The 16,436-nt window shown below is 36.7% G+C and overlaps 1 protein-coding gene across 1 annotated transcript; it reads right to left on the bottom strand.

Annotated features, from left to right (window-relative positions):
* Positions 1-4,980: 4,980 nt before the first annotated feature.
* Positions 4,981-16,106, bottom strand: LOC121428012. The gene is made up of 2 exons (XM_041624592.1): positions 15,458-16,106; positions 4,981-6,399 (listed from the first exon to the last, which is right to left on the bottom strand). The coding sequence occupies exons 1-2, from the start codon at positions 16,091-16,093 to the stop codon at positions 5,023-5,025; spliced, it is 2,013 nt and encodes a 670-aa protein (XP_041480526.1). The 5' UTR covers positions 16,094-16,106; the 3' UTR covers positions 4,981-5,022.
* Positions 16,107-16,436: the final 330 nt, after the last annotated feature.

Raw genomic sequence — 16,436 nt, 5'->3', positions numbered from 1 at the left:
TCGTCTGTGATAGTATTGTTTGACTTTAATTATTGTGATTGTAGATTTTTTTTCTTTTTGTTCAGTACATTATTGATAATCTTCCATCATGTCCATGTATTCTTCATATCATATATTACGGAAGAAATGAAAAAAAAAATCACAAGAGATAATTGTTTTGTTGGTGAAATTCTTCCTAAAATACCGCTTAACAAATAAAACAATATCATTGGATCATAAAATGCAAATAAAGAGCCAGTTCACCATTTGCAAACGAAATACTTTTGTCCTTATTATAACATTGAAGAGAAACCCCCGTTTCTTCCAATTCATCAATGTTGGGGTTTTGGGGGGAGGGATTAAGATGGAATGTCAAAACATTTTGAATGTAATCTCTAATAAAACCATTAAACCATCATGGGGTAAAAAAGATAACAATATCGGAGGGGTATTTGCCATATGGACATACAGTGGCGTAACTACCGGGGGAGAATGGGGGGCACATGCCCCCCCCCCCCAAAAAAAAAAAATGGAGAAAAGGAGAAATAAGGGAGAAAGGAAGAGAAATGTAGTGGGAAAGAAGAAAATACAATTCATTATAATGTTATATTATAATTATTTCTGTTACATTACATAAGAAACATTTTTATCATAACTTTATGAAACATAATTTGCCCAGGGCCTACGTCTTCATTGTTCCTGGTGCTCGCATTGTCTGTTTAACAAGATATATAATCCTGTTGTACTAAAACATCACGTTTTCAAGTCAATATAAACCAAATATATTTTCTAGCACTTGAGTTATCAAATATTGACATATGCTTCTTTTACATGACTCAAAAAGTGATTGCCCCATGTTAAGGTCTCCGTATGTAAACATTCCCTGTCCGTGATTACGATCGCATTAGTGGATTGGTGAGATATGTCTGCTCTTCGTGAATTCCTAAAATCAGTCCTTAAAATGTCCCCTCTTCTGATCTGAATATAAAAAAAAAATTCAGCTCGCGCTTCGCGCTCGCATCATTTGGTTAATGAAATACCTATATGGTCCTAGTTAATTCCTACAAAGAAACCTTACAATGCCCCACTTCAGGTCTGAATTATCTAAATTTTCAGCTCGCGCTTGGCGCTCGCAATATTTAATTGGTGAATTGCGTATGATAATCATGATTGCAATGACTACAAAGAGTGTTTCATGTGTTCAGATGTAATTCTAATAAAATCAGCAAGCGCTTGGCACTCGCATTAGATGACAATGGTGAGATATGCATACTTTTAATGGATTCCTAAAATATATTCCTTAAAATCTCGCTGTTTGTGGTCATAATAAACGAAAATTTCAGCTCGCGCTTCGCGCTCGCATTGTTTAGCAAGACATGTACCTATAATGATTACATAAATTTGATTATAATGTCCCTTTTTAGGTATGAATATAAAAAATATCAGCTTGCGCTCTCACTCAGTGATTAAAAAAATTGCTGGTGCCCCCACAATGCCGTGACCCACGGAACGCCAGTGTGGACATACTAAATTAGTAAATGTAAATTCCTTGCATACACTCTTAAAAAGGATTGGTCAAAATGACCAATCTGTTTGTTAATATGTGTCCGACCGATAAAATTGTTCAATATCAACCAAAATTTTGGTCAATTTGAACCAATAATTTGGTTGCTTTTGACCAATTTTATCGGTCGGACACAAAATAATGCCAAAATATTTCAGTCATCCCCCACCCATCAACACGGATTTATGCCCGTGTTTCTTTCTCTTCTTTTCATCTTTCCCCCTATTTTTTTACATTTTTCTTTCTCTCCATCTTTGTTCCTTTCTTTAACTCTTTCTTCCTTTTCTCCCTTTCTTTGAACCCCCCCCCCCTATCTCTCTCTCTCATCGACTACACTGTTAGAAAATTTATCCTTAAAAATAAAAGAAGTTCTTGCAGCAGATTATCGAGAACACCTGTAATCTTTTTGCTTAATATTGCATTACATCATGTATAATTACAGGAAGTTGGTTTTGGTAACTTTAGAATTTAATTAAATGAAACACATTTTCCCCTTTTTAAACAGACCTGTTCTGTTAAATTGCAGAAAAAATCATGTTTTATGAATTAACAGAATGATACTGTTATTGCTTTCTGCAAAATCTTCTTTTTCTGTAAAAATCAGGGTTTTTTTAACAGTGTACCCCAAACCTCTCTTCGTTTTTCAAGCGCCCTATGTAGTTAGTTTTCAGTCAAAATTTGAACAGACTCGATTCAATGTTTTCATATTTACAATTTAATGAAAAGAGAAATCCATAGATTCAATTCAAAAGGAATAATAGTTATGTGTTCGATATACTTCAATTCTAATCAAATATGCATGGGTCGTGTTAGATAGCAAACTCTCGGAATAAGTTTCCGTCGTTTTCTATCTTCATCATTTATATATCTCATAAAATAATCGGATACCCTTTTTGTTTTCTCTTTTGCTTTGCTCAATGTATTTTAATACATATAAGATAATAAAACAATCGAATATCAAAATGTAGCCTATGTATAATGTAATAAAATGATAAGGCCCCTTTCATCTGTAATGGTGATTCTTGATTTAAGTATAAAACAAGATATTTATTCTATAGTCACCATATTAAGAAATCATATATTTTTCTATATTTTCATACTGTATAGTTGGTAGTAAACGATGCTTATATACCATTCCCATTTATACAATATATAAGTCTACAATGGTCCCGTAACACAAAGGTTAGCGATGATCGCACGCTTGGTATTCATGATTAAATTGTACATTGTAGTCAATTCAATCAATCGTAGAGATATTCATCTAAGATGGTTGTTAAGGTTCGTATAACAGGCCCCAGAAGTACATTTCAAACATGACGCCCATTTGCTCTTTTTTTAGGTTGAACTAACTAGGCGAGATATCATAAATGTAATAGCCTATCAAGATCGTCGTTGCATGCGTATTTTGTTCACTAGACTGAATAGGAACCAATCAGAATTGTTGTTTCAAATTTGTGTTACGGGGCCCTGACGTCACTGGTTTTTCATTCAAAATAAATTCATCTCATAGCTACGCATAGTCACTAATAGTTATGCAGTCATGGCATCAGAAAACATATATTATAAAATAATACAAACCTTACCGAAATTATAAATCTTTAAATTTGTAATAAATTTACTTTTGAAATACTCTTTCCCCTTGGATAAACAGAGTCGTTCTAAACATAGGCCATAACTATACACAAGATAATTTCAGAGACTAACCTCTGATAGAGCAGTAGCTCGATAACATGCATTTCTAAAAAATAAATCATTTATAGATTGAATTCAAATTACAGTGAAATGTTATTAAAGGAAAACAACCACAAATCAACAAAGACTTGGTAAGGTGATACAATAGCTGTATGGTGATACTTTGGTCTCTAGAATTATTGCGTAAAAAGTTTTTTAGAACGTTTTTTTTATGAAGGGCTGTATTTATGATCCCAAAATCGGGTCGAACACAATTTTGTAGTTTGGCGCTTGTACTAAAAAAGTTAGTTGTTATTTTTTTGTTTTCTAGATCGATTTTTTTTATAATTTTCTATCTTTACTTGATTAAATTTCCATTTTGAATTATGAAATAAGGCGTAGTGTAGTTTTGTTATTCTTTTTACACCAATTTGTTAGGTGCAAATTGGGAATGATTGCAGGAATGTTCTTTAAGAACTACTAAATGGGTGTCAAATACTAGGATTTAAAGTAATCATGGTTATACACTTGAAGGTGGAGAGAGAACACCGGGCAATAAAAACTTGAGTATACAAGTCGAATGGCAATTGTTTACTTGATCTGAAATTAAAGATATTGAAATCTATCTGTATGAATTTTCGCTCATAATTCTTAGATAACCTCTTCACCATAATATAAAGATAATGCAAGACTCGTAATTACACTTTACACTGTATTACAATTCATTTCTATATGCAATATCAAGTATACAATGAATGAGATAAAGTTTATATTTACACGCATGTATTGGCAAATGAATGTAGATTATCCATTCATATATCCACTTGTTCACTAATATACGAATTATTATCGCATTGCTTCCATTCGTTTTCAGAAGGACTTGTGACAAATTCAAGAAAGAAAAAAATATATTCTCAGAAGAAAGGAAATCGAAATTGAATATTTTCAAGACTACTCTGAAACAATCCCTTTCAAAAATATAAGTTTTTATTGGCAAATATTCTTCTCTCCCCCAAAATAAATTGTTATCAGAGGTTGGTATTTTCCCTTTTTCGAAAATAAAATGCAAGAAACTTCTAGACGGTCCAAAGGAAGCAACTTATCTTTCCGTCATCCACGATAATTAACTGAATGCTATGCAAATAGCGAACAGGCAATTACGATAGACATGGTAAGAAAATTTCGCATGATGTGAAAGAAAAATGGTCAAATACTTTAAATTGTAGTCTTTCTGATTATTTTTCGTTTATGCCCCATATGCACTGTAAATATTTTCATTAATATGTATGATAGTAAATCTCTTGATTTATTTTTAATCACATTTGCTGATTACTTTATAATATTTTCAATAAATACTGTTGTTTTTAAGTTAGTAATTTTCCTATTACTTGATAATTACAATAATAAGAACGATAGGCCTGTGTTTTTTTGCAGACGAAATGGTACACTTAATACTTGGAAAATTGGTGGAAAAATGTATAATTTTTATACTTCATTAATTGATTCATATTATTTTTCACTTGTAAAACTCGAATATTGTCGTATTAAATTCTAAAATTTACATGTTTTATCCAGTTTCTTGCTAAGACACATGTTATTACTTTAAAATAAACACATTTTATACTAATTAAATTGTATTGTATCTATATCACATTAACTGATTTTGTCGATCATTGGGAAAAGTTATTACATCGTAAGTAATATACATGTAATAATGAATATCGACACGTGTTAACATGGTTAAAGTGGATTTGTAGCAGGGTGAAAGCACGTCAGTTTCAATACTACATGGTGTGATATAACGTGGATTACAGTGATACCTTGATAAAATATAACTTCTTGTTACAAGCAAAGGCGAGCATGTCTGTGGAGAGAGAATCCACGTAACACTCATTACAATGATAACCTTCCGATTCCATATCAAGTGGATGAAACTCAACTCTTTCCTTCAGGTTCACACCATCAAGATCATAGAGCCTGATCACGACGCTACTATTATCCATATCAACACTCGCTACATACACCCTGTCCTGCTCATCCACGGCAGCATACAGGTAGACACCCCGTGGAGCTTGAAGTGACTCACCAGCATTCCCATCCCTGCCATAGACCGTCACCACACTTGGATCGTCCAAACATGAACTCGTGACGATCAAACCCGTCCTGGTGGTAGATGCCTGCCACGTCCTGTGCTTTGTTTGAACAGTGTGTTTAAGAGTGGATCCCGTCGGGTCATAGATATATACTAGGTTTCCACAGTTAGTAATGATGATTTCATCTGATGGACTTCTATTCACTTTGAGAAAATGTCCATTGTCTCTCACGTGGATTGTTGCTTTCCTGAAGCCAATGTGAGAGTAGATATAGGCTTCTGATGTAGAAGCAGTGGACATGCAAAACGTCCCGTCCCGTTTCAACACCAGATCATAACATTTCATGTCACTAAAGGGTCTGTTTCTATACCACTGCTTTCCACCATTTGAATCAATGATACCAATACCTCGTGCAGTCCACCCATACCCGATAGCGACACTGCTATGGGAGTACCGTGCCATACCGTGAATCGCTTCCCGTAGATCAACGCACTGAATGACTTCCATCTTGGGATCTGATCCTGAGATGCTCCCGAGGTCAAGACAAGTATCGTCTGCTGGTTTGAACATCTTCTCCTGTGATTTCTTCTTTAAGGTTGCCGTAGATGGATGATAAGTATATTCTGAGATGCTCCCGAGGTCAAGGCGAGTATCATCTGCTGGTTTGAACCTCTTCTCCTGTGCTTTCTTCTTAATTGCTTCCGCAGAAGTGTGATCGGTAGCCTCCTTCAGCATGGAATCTAGTTCCTTACAGAGCAAGATATGAGCAGATAGAGTGTCTGTCTCAAGATGACCCAGTCTGCCATTATCTACCAAAGTAATTGAACTACAAATACTCTTGATCCTCTGACGATCTTTTGACTTCAAGACGTTGAGGTTGTCATTAAAACTTCGCTTTAAAGCATTAAGTTGCTCCGTGAGATTTCGAAGATTTTTTTCCAACTGTTTGGCCTTGATACTGTAGGCTTGCTTGACATCATCTAATAGTGTCTGTACTGCAGTGTGTACCTCATGACGTTGTATTTCTATGTTTTGAATGTTCTTTTCCAGCTCTGTTTTCTTGTCAGCACAGCGCTGGGCAAGGTCTTCCACCTAAGGAATGAACGTTTGAAAAGTAAAAACAACGCTTTAGATCTGCAAATATCACTTTAATGTGAAAATAACATAATATTAAAAACGATAAATACAGCAGAATGACATGCAATAATCAGTAAAAGAAAAAATACATATTTACATGATTGTATGTCATTGATACAATAACGATAAAGAAAATCATTTATGACATTCCAAAAAAATATTGGGACGAAATACATTATATATACAATATTAACAATATTGATGATGGCACGTTAAATAAGCACAGCCTGTGAAATGGGCCCTTATAAAGTACATTACAATGACAATGATGAGATGAGATAATGAGATGGAAAATATTTACAATGATAATCTAGAGTATATAAGAAAATACATACATACAAACACAAACACACTTATGGTTTATCAAGAATCAAATGAAGATATTTTGTAATCTTTCAAATAACTATTTTCGACATGAATTTTTAAATATGGGCAGTGTTTGACTGGATCTAAAACTTTGTGGTAACTTATTCCATTCTTTGTACATCACAAAATAATTCAAAGCAGTATTTGTTCTTATCCACCAACCAAGTTGTTGGTGGATAAGATTTTTCTGCCGTGTATTGTACAAAAGGACATTTAAGTTAACAACAAATGCATCTTTTAAAAATGAACAGTTTTGAGAGGATTGTGATTTGTACATAAATATCAAACAATTCAAGGAGACTTAATCATCAAGAGGCAAAAACTTCAATTGCAGAAATAAAGGAATACTTGGACATCTGTAATTCGAATATGTTATGAGCCTCATAACTTTCTTCTGAGAACTAGCAGTTTGTTTAAATGGTTCCTGTATGTATTTCCCCATGCAACATTACAACAATGGAAAAGTAAGCAAATGTCATATGCGAATAGTGAGTAAGTAAACAATATTGATGAATTTATAATGTCATTAACATGAATCAAGAACAATAAGAGACCCAGAACCGAGCCTTGGGGTTCACCATATTTAACCTCCTTAGATTGTGATTTAACTCCATTAATCATTACATACTGACATCTATTCGTTAAGTATTTTTTAAACCAACTTAAGGCTACCCCAAGAACACCATAATGCTCAAGCTTGCAAATAATATATCATGATCGATAATATCAAATGTTTTCGATAAATCTACAAACACACCAATACAAAATTTTCCACTATCAATTGCACTTATAATGGTATTTACTAATTTAAAGACACCAATACTTGTGGAGTAATTCTTTCGAAAGCCAATTGTTGTGGTATCATGAAGTTATGAAGTTGAAAAAAATCATCCATTCTTTTTTACGCTATTTTCTCAAGAATTTTTGAGAATATGGGTAACAACGTAATAGGTCTATAATTTTCAATGCCTTTACGATCATTCTTTTTAAATACTGGGACTACTTTAGCTATTTTCAGTTCGTCAGGGACAATACCTGAAACAAGGACTTATTAAAGATATCGCATAAGGGATCAACAATGCATTGAATAAAATTTTTATGACCTTGGGAGAAATATCATCTGACCCGCATGCCTTCGATGGTTTTAAGGTCGAAACCAAATTAGAAATTTCATGAGCAGATGTTGGTCGAAAATACAAGGATGAGGAGTGATTTTGGACGGACATAAAATCTCTGTATGATGATTGAACAGGGGGATTTTCCTTGCTTCTTTTAGAACGTAGATCAATAAAATATTTATTGAATACTCTGCTTTATGTAAATCCAAATTTAACAATAATTCGTTATGATGCATGTCATTTGGGAGTGGAATTTTCTTCCCCCTCTCCAGCAATTCATTAATATGGGACCAAGTCTTTCTCATATCATATTGATTTTTCGAACATCATTATCATAATAATTTTTCTTACTTTGACGAACAAGGCTTGTCAATATATTTTTTAATCAATATACCTTTTTCCGATTAATTTCATTTTTATTTTTTTTATATGCATAATAAAGCTTGTGCTTTTTATGAATGGATTTTAGAAGAACTGGAGTGATCCATGGTTTCCTGCATTTATTCTTACAACTACATTCGATTAAAGGGAAATGTTCACTATATAACTTAGAAAAAAGGTCACATTGGTGTCAAACAAATCAAACAGAATAGACCAATCCGTGTTAAGTAAATCTTGTCTAAAGTTATTCATTTTTGCTTCAGTAAATAGACGTCTAAACACTTTTCTATTTGCTTCACTAGAAGTAATGGCATTGCCTTTGTTAATGCTACACATCGGCATATGATCAGAAAAATCAGAACAAAATATTCCAGAACAGAAATTATATTGAACACAACTGGTATATATATATTATCCATTAAAGTTGCTGAAGATGATGTTATGCGTGTGTGTAAGTTCAGTGATTGGGGAAAACAGGTCAAATGAATACATGAAATTATTAAAATCTCTTACCTTTTCATCTGTATCAACATTTAACAAGTTAATGTTAAAATCACCCATAACATACATGTCTTTTTTTTACACAATTTTTGCATTTCTTGGTCAAAGTCATCAGAAAATGATCGAATATCATTACCAGGGGCTCTATACACACAACCAACAATTGACTCTTTGTTTGCATTATTCAATTAAATAAATACAGACTCATAATAAGTATTTGCCGTTGATAAATCATTGTGTAATTTGTAATCAAGCTCCTCTCTGACATAACATGCTACACCACCACCTTTTTTATTTGATCGACAGACTTGAACAAGTGAATATCCAGGAATATCAAACATAGCTACTTCTGTGGATGGAGTAAACCAAGTTACTGAAACACCAATCACAGAATGATTTACACAGGATAACAAGACTGCTAAATCTTCAAATATTTTAAAAAGGCTTCTCGAATTAATATGCATAACATAAAAGTTTTCACCATTACATTGGAAATCTTCACAGTTTATGTATTTACACTCATTAATAACCGGTTCTGGAATATTAAATCCGTCATCCATGAGGAGAGATTTCAACAAGCAAACAATAAACCAAAACAACCTTTTATAAACCAAATCCGTCACAAACCATACAAATAAAATAAATTATCAACAAGGATAGATGAAACAAGGAAATCTGAGGACAACCATTACACATATTCACAGACAACCTCACACACACAGACACATTAACAACTATATGATGAATATATAAAGGTATGTACATAGTATATACAAGAAAAGCAAGTGCAAGGGCACATAATGACATTATAAATATACAACGAGACATAAGTTAGAAAAAAAAGCGGAAAGAAAAGAATGATAAAAGAAACTAGGAAAATAAGTCAGAAAAAGGGTGTAGTAATTTTCAAGTTACAGTTAAAAGGTAAGCCCCCGAGAGAGGTAACAGTGCCCGAGGGGCCACTTACATTGACGAGTGGATACCATGCGCGACCAAAAAACACGTAAAAAGTTGTCCTTTTCACGATAGGGCACGTTACGTACGTAACGTGATAAGGGTGTCAAAAACACAAAAAATAAGGAAAAAACGGTATCTATTTCGCTAGGAAAATTACGTGTTTAGGGTCGAATTTGCGGGGATGATAAAACAAAATTAAAATGTTTTATAAAGGATGTCCTTTTTGCCCCAACACTTCGTGTTTAGAGTCCGATTTGCGCGAGGTGTAGAAGGTGGGGTCGTACTAAGCCAAATAAGGTAAAGCCGACGACCGAAGAACCCGTAATAATAAAACATTCCTGTACTTGTTTAGGGGTTCATTTCAGGGAATATTTGCCAAGAGTATCGTTTTGTTTCCAATACTTGTTAAGGGTAGAGACCCCATGGTCGCGCATGGTATCCACTCGTAAATGAAAGTGCCCCCCCCCCCCGGTAAGGTTAGAACAAGATGTTACAGTGGAAACAAAGTTCAACACAAAAGCTGGAAGTTGTAAAGGAGCAACTTGTTGCAGTGATGAAAAGGCCTCTTAACTTGGATTCCCTCTTGGTTGGTCTTGAGGGCAGTCATGACTCTCCCATCAGTTGACCATGCCGCTTCAACTTTTGGATGGGAGGACAATTTCATGAGTATTTGATAATTTAATTTAGTTAGGTCCTCCTGGATGGAGATACCTGACCCCTTCAATTTACGACGATCCTTCATCAATGCAGCCTTCACTCGATAGGGGCAGAGCTTGACTAGGATTGGTCGAGGCTTTTTGTCAGATCGGGGCTTTCCCGATCGATGTGATCTCTCGATGTCAGCCTGGGCAGCCAAGGCGATCTGTCGCCACCTTCACCACCAGGTTGTCCGCAGAATCTGTTGATGAATCTGGCACACCAGACACTAGTCTAGTTCTAGACGATTTTAATCGAATCTATTTTCACCGATATATACGTACTATCTCGTGCGTACGCCCAGCCGAGTGTGCGCGCAAAACCGAGAACCTGTACTCCGAGGAAAATCGCCCCAAACCGAGAACCTGTACTCCGAGGAAATTCCTCGGAGTACAGGTTCTCGGTTTTGCTTGCACACTCGGCTGGGCGTACCCACTGGATAATACGTAGCCTATATATCGGTGAAATTCAATGATTTGACGAGATCCTTCAAAAAATCAAATCCACATGTCTCCCAGAGGTTTAATGTTCAACCCAACTTAATGGCAATCAGAGTATCAGATCAAGTCCAATTAAGACTAAAATTAACACACTCGCAGGCCCGGGGGAGGGCACTCGACCAAAAAAAGTAGTCGGCCTGTGCCGCTGGCGGGACAAAATACGGGGTCCTTGGTGCGGGCTTATTGTAAAAGGGAGGGTCCTCGGAACGGGCTTCGGAACTACAAATGTTTGTGAAAACGGGGGTCCTTGGAACGGGTCGCCTGCATGTGAGTGCGTTTGCATACCTATGGAACGTGCATGCAGCTCGCCCGGCGGCACGGGCACCGAGTGCGCTAGCGCAGAGGCGATGGTCGGACGGCGCTCTGCGGCCGCTTTTCACAAAAATTGCGGCTTACTGTAGCAGATCAATGCGAACGGAACGGCGTATTTAAACGAAAAAATATGCGACGCCTTGGAACGGATTTCTTCCTTCTTTTTTTCTCGATAAGAAGAAAGTGCTATGCTTTGGAGCGGCTTTCTTTGTTCTTTTTCTCAATGAGACAAAAATGCTATGCCTTGGAACGGAAATTTGAGTGTAAAAATTGGGGTCCCTTCCGCGGCACATACCCACTATGCAGTATATACTGAGTGCCCCCCCCCCCATATGTAGAGTAGTGATAGGAGTATTATAATTATTAATGAATTTTTTGTTAATGTAGGCTTATATCGTAAAACCTGTGAAAGTACATGAGTTAGAAGGTTTGATGCCATAAGATATGACAAGTTTGTTTTTAAGTAATATAGGTAAATGGAAAAGTCCAGCGGATCTTGTAGGGTAGTGATGAATACATGTATTTAAATTTCTTGTAAACATGAGTAATATTTATGTTTATCAACATTATAGTATAAAAATGTGATTTGTTTTTATATCTTTTAATTTCGTCATTATTATTATCTTTATTATCATCACTTACTGATTTTATTACCCTGCCATTTCAATTCATACTTTCTATCTTTAATACCATGAGGTACATGTTAATTAAAGGTCAAGTCCACCCCATAAAAATGTTGATTTGAATAAATAGAGAAAAATCAAACTAGCATCACGCTGAAGATTTCATCAAAATCAGAGGTAAAATGAGGAAGTTATGACAGTTTCGCGTATTTTTCACAAAACAGTGATATGCACAACTCAGGGACATTCTAATGAGACAGTCAATGATGTCCTTCAATCACTATTTATTTTGTTTTGTATTGTTTGAATTATACAATATTTCATTTTTTACAGATTTGACCATATAGGGACCGACTTTACTGAATAATATCCTTGGCACTGAAACTTGGCTCAACAGCAACATCCATAGTGCTGAATTGTTCCCTCCAGAGTATGAAGTGATACGGAAGGATCGCTTTGACGGATATGGTGGTGTTCTCATAGCACTTAAAAAGGACATCATCTTTGAACAACTACCAGATGATCCTAATCTTGATGTTGAAGCAATCTTCATCAAAGTAAGCCTTCCAAAGAATAACTTCCTTATAATAGGTGCTTTGTATAGACCTCCTTCTAGTTCTGTCAACTATATGGAGAATCTCTGTCAATCTATAGAAGAAATTCACAATCAGCACCAAAGTTCTGTTATCTGGATGGGTGGGGACCTGAATCTACCGGACATCGACTGGGATACAGAGTCGTCATCAGGTAACCAGTATCCTCTGCCAATCAAGCAAAGATTCTTGACGATGATCCACAATTGTGATCTACAACAGATGGTGTCCTTTCCTACTAGGTTGAACAGCTGTCTTGACATTTTCCTGTCAAATAGGCCCACTCTTCTTAGCAGGTGTATTGCCCTTCCAGGAATAAGTGACCATGATATCGTGCTAGTGGAATCCTCTGTTGTAGCGCGCAGGAAAAGACCGGTGAAGAGGAAAGTATTCCTTTGGAAGCATGCTGACATGGAGGCCCTCCGAGAAGACTGTCTTGCCTTTCAACATTCCTTTACAGAGCAATTTGATAGGACGAGTCCTGTGCAAGTCATGTGGGACAACATCAAGTCTACCCTCTTACGTCTGATGGAAAAGCATGTACCATCTAAGATGACATCAACAAGATACAATCAACCTTGGATCACTCGTTCATTGAAGCAGTTGACCCGTAGGAAGAAGCGATGCTTTGACAGAGCTAAGGCAAGCAACAACCCTGGGGATTATACCAAGTACTTGGATGTGAAGAAACAGACAAAGAATGCATGTAAAGCCACTTACTTCAAATATGTTGAAGATATTGTCAGCCCAGATTCAACCACCATTTACATTACATTAACAGCAAAAGATGTGACCCATCTGGGGTAGCTTCGTTGTTCCAGCTGACCGGAAGAATACAAACATTGCCCCTGTCTTCAAAAAGGGAGAACGATGTAAGCCAGAGAACTACAGACCGATCTCGTTAACATCAATGACATGCAAAGTTCTGGAACACATTATCCACAGCAATATCATGGACCATCTTGAAGACCATGACATACTCTCTGATGCTCAGCATGGTTTCCGTAAAAACGATCCTGTGTCTCACAACTTGCTCTTGCGGTCCAAGACCTTGCAAAGGGTATAGACAACAGAGAACAGATCGATGTCATCCTGCTAGATCTTGCCAAGGCCTTTGACAAGGTGCCACATGGGAGACTTCTTCATAAGCTTGATTTTTATGGCATACGGAACTCTACTCATGAATGGATAGCCGACTTTCTTGACAATCGCACGCAACAAGTACTCCTTGAAGGAACCATCTCTACCAAGTCCCAAGTGACATCAGGAGTTCCGCAGGGTAGTGTCGTCGGTGCGATGTTGTTCCTGATATTTATCAACGACCTACCAGAGTACCTGTCTAATGACACCACTGTTAGGCTCTTCGCAGATGACTGCCTAGTTTATCGCAAGATAAGGTCAGAGGAAGACGGTGCTCAACCGCAGGAAGACATCAAGTCCTTGGAGCAATGGGAGGCTGACTGGCTGATGGAGTTCAACCCCAAGAAATGCCAAGTCCTCCATGTAACCAACAAACGGAAGCCTATCATATTGCCATACATCCTTCATGGTTACACCTTGGAGAAAGGAGACACAGCAAAATATCTTGGAATCTACCTCCATCAAAAGCTCAGCTGGAATCATCACATCAGCCAGGTAGCAAAAAGGCTAATTCCACCAGGGCTTTTCTTCAAAGGAACATTAGATCATGTCTTCGCAAAGTCAAGGTGCTCTGCTACCTCACTCTACTTAGACCAGTCATGGAATATGGAAGTATCATCTGGGATCCTTTCACTCAAGCTAACGTCATGAGGCTCATACAGAGAAGGTATGCTCGCTTTGTTTGCAATGACCACCGCAGAACAAGCAGTGTCACCTCCATGCTCCAACAACTGCAATGGCCATCCCTGCAAGAAAGGAGAGCCCAGGCAAAGGTTGCGATGATGTTCTGCATTAAGAACTCGTTAATATCCGTCCCCGAGGCTACTCTGATCCCATCTCTCCATTCCTCACAAAGAGGTCATAACCAGAAATTACAAGTACCATTTGCTAGGACACAGACACTGCAAAAAAGCTACTTTCCTGACGCAACCAGGCTATGGAACGCTCTTCCACAGGTAGCCGTCTCATGTACCTCTCTTCCAAGTTTCAAAAGAGAGGTACAGAAAATCCAGCTCCGTTAACTTTCTACGGATGTCTTTTTAGCTGCACACTCTGAGAGTTTATTTTAGTCCCCTTATTTGAGACACTGTACATACATTGCACCTGCACAACAGTACAACAATACGCCAGACGGTGGCCTGTACTTATAGAGAAGAAGAAGAAGGAAAACCATATACATGTAGTATTAAACAATGCTAATTCCACATGTTCAGGGAGGAATTAATCTTTGTCCACTTGACAATGAGGATAAAATTAGAATATTTCATATAATAAAAGTTACAAAAAAAAATACAAAATAAAAAGTGAATGAATAATGTCATCAGTCTCCTCATTTGCATACCGACTACGATGTGCATAATACATGTATTGTGAAATTAACTGAAACTTTGAAATGTCATAACTTTCTTATTTCACATTCAATTTTGTTGAAATTTTCATTGTTATGCTAGTTTCTATTTTTATTCGTATCAACTTTATGTTGGGGTGGACTTGTCTTCAAATATTGTTAATGTTATCCATATGCATGATCATTACTATTCTTCTCAAAGCCATTTTCAGTTATCAGCTCTTTTCATCATCATCATCAATATTCAATTTCATTGTTCTTCTATAGGTGAGGATTCATGGGAGCCAAACTTCATGAGCCCTCTTGACCCCCATCCTTCCTCCCCCTCCTCATTCCGCCCCCCCCCCCCCCCCCTCTACTCCTCACCGATCGAAATTATTCACATCATTTGTTTTATCCTAGGCATTAATATTTTCAATGTCAATATTAAATTCCGTGTTCTTTTCCACACCACGATCTATTGAATAAATAAATTTACCTTCCGTCGCAACTCCTGTTCAAAGTCAACCTGGTTCTTGATTTCATGAGCTTTATGACCAACGAGTACGCACTTTTGACAAACGTGGAACTTACAATCATCACAAAACATATCTTTGTTTTCTTGTTTGTGGATAGAGCACTTCTCGAATAAATTACCTATGCTAACCTTCCCTTCGATAACATCATCAATGGATACAATCTTATGATCTCCAAAGATCACTACAAGCTGTTGATGAGAGTGCAAGCACTTTTCACACATGTAAAAAGTACATGTTCTGCAGAATGACACAGCGTCTTTCTGAGACTTGCAAGAGGTGCATTTTTGTCGCATCTCGAGGACAGCATTCATCCCTCCCCGCTTGGCGTGGTAATCGTCTACGCATCCGTTGATGGAGACATTGAGGCGTAGATCATCGACACGGTTGTCAGACAACTTGGTGATCTCCCTGCAGAGAGGACAGACCATGTGATCAAGGTCCTGGTGGGTTAGATCGTATTCTTTGAGGCATCGCCTACAAAATGTGTGTCCACATGAAGTCAGGATTGTCGCCTCGACAAATATATCAAGACATAATGGACATATCAGGTTCGGTGAAGAGCTTGAAGCTTTCTCTGATTCACACTTCTCAGCCATCGCTAAATCAATTTACAAACACGAGATCTAAATTTCAACAATTATGATACACACAATATGTCTATCAGTATTGATGCATTGAAACGTCGATCGAGTTTGGGTTACAACGTGTACTTGAATAAAATTCAACAACAAGAGTAAAATACACCCATTTCGAACACCCTATAACAAATAAAATTTAGTATTCCCAGTTACCTTTGAACTTGAGTGCGTTATGTATTTATTCATATCATTATATCTAGAATCATTTGTATAATGTTTAAACTTGAAGATACGTGAATGCCAAAGTCTATTATACTATTCTTTCGTGTTACCTTATTTACATTAATGCTAATATTGCGTG

The sequence above is a fragment of the Lytechinus variegatus genome, chromosome 14 (genome assembly GCF_018143015.1).
Source record: "Lytechinus variegatus isolate NC3 chromosome 14, Lvar_3.0, whole genome shotgun sequence".
In the NCBI taxonomy this organism is placed as follows: Eukaryota; Metazoa; Echinodermata; class Echinoidea; order Temnopleuroida; family Toxopneustidae; genus Lytechinus; species Lytechinus variegatus.
This window is presented reverse-complemented; position numbering and strand designations above follow the sequence as displayed.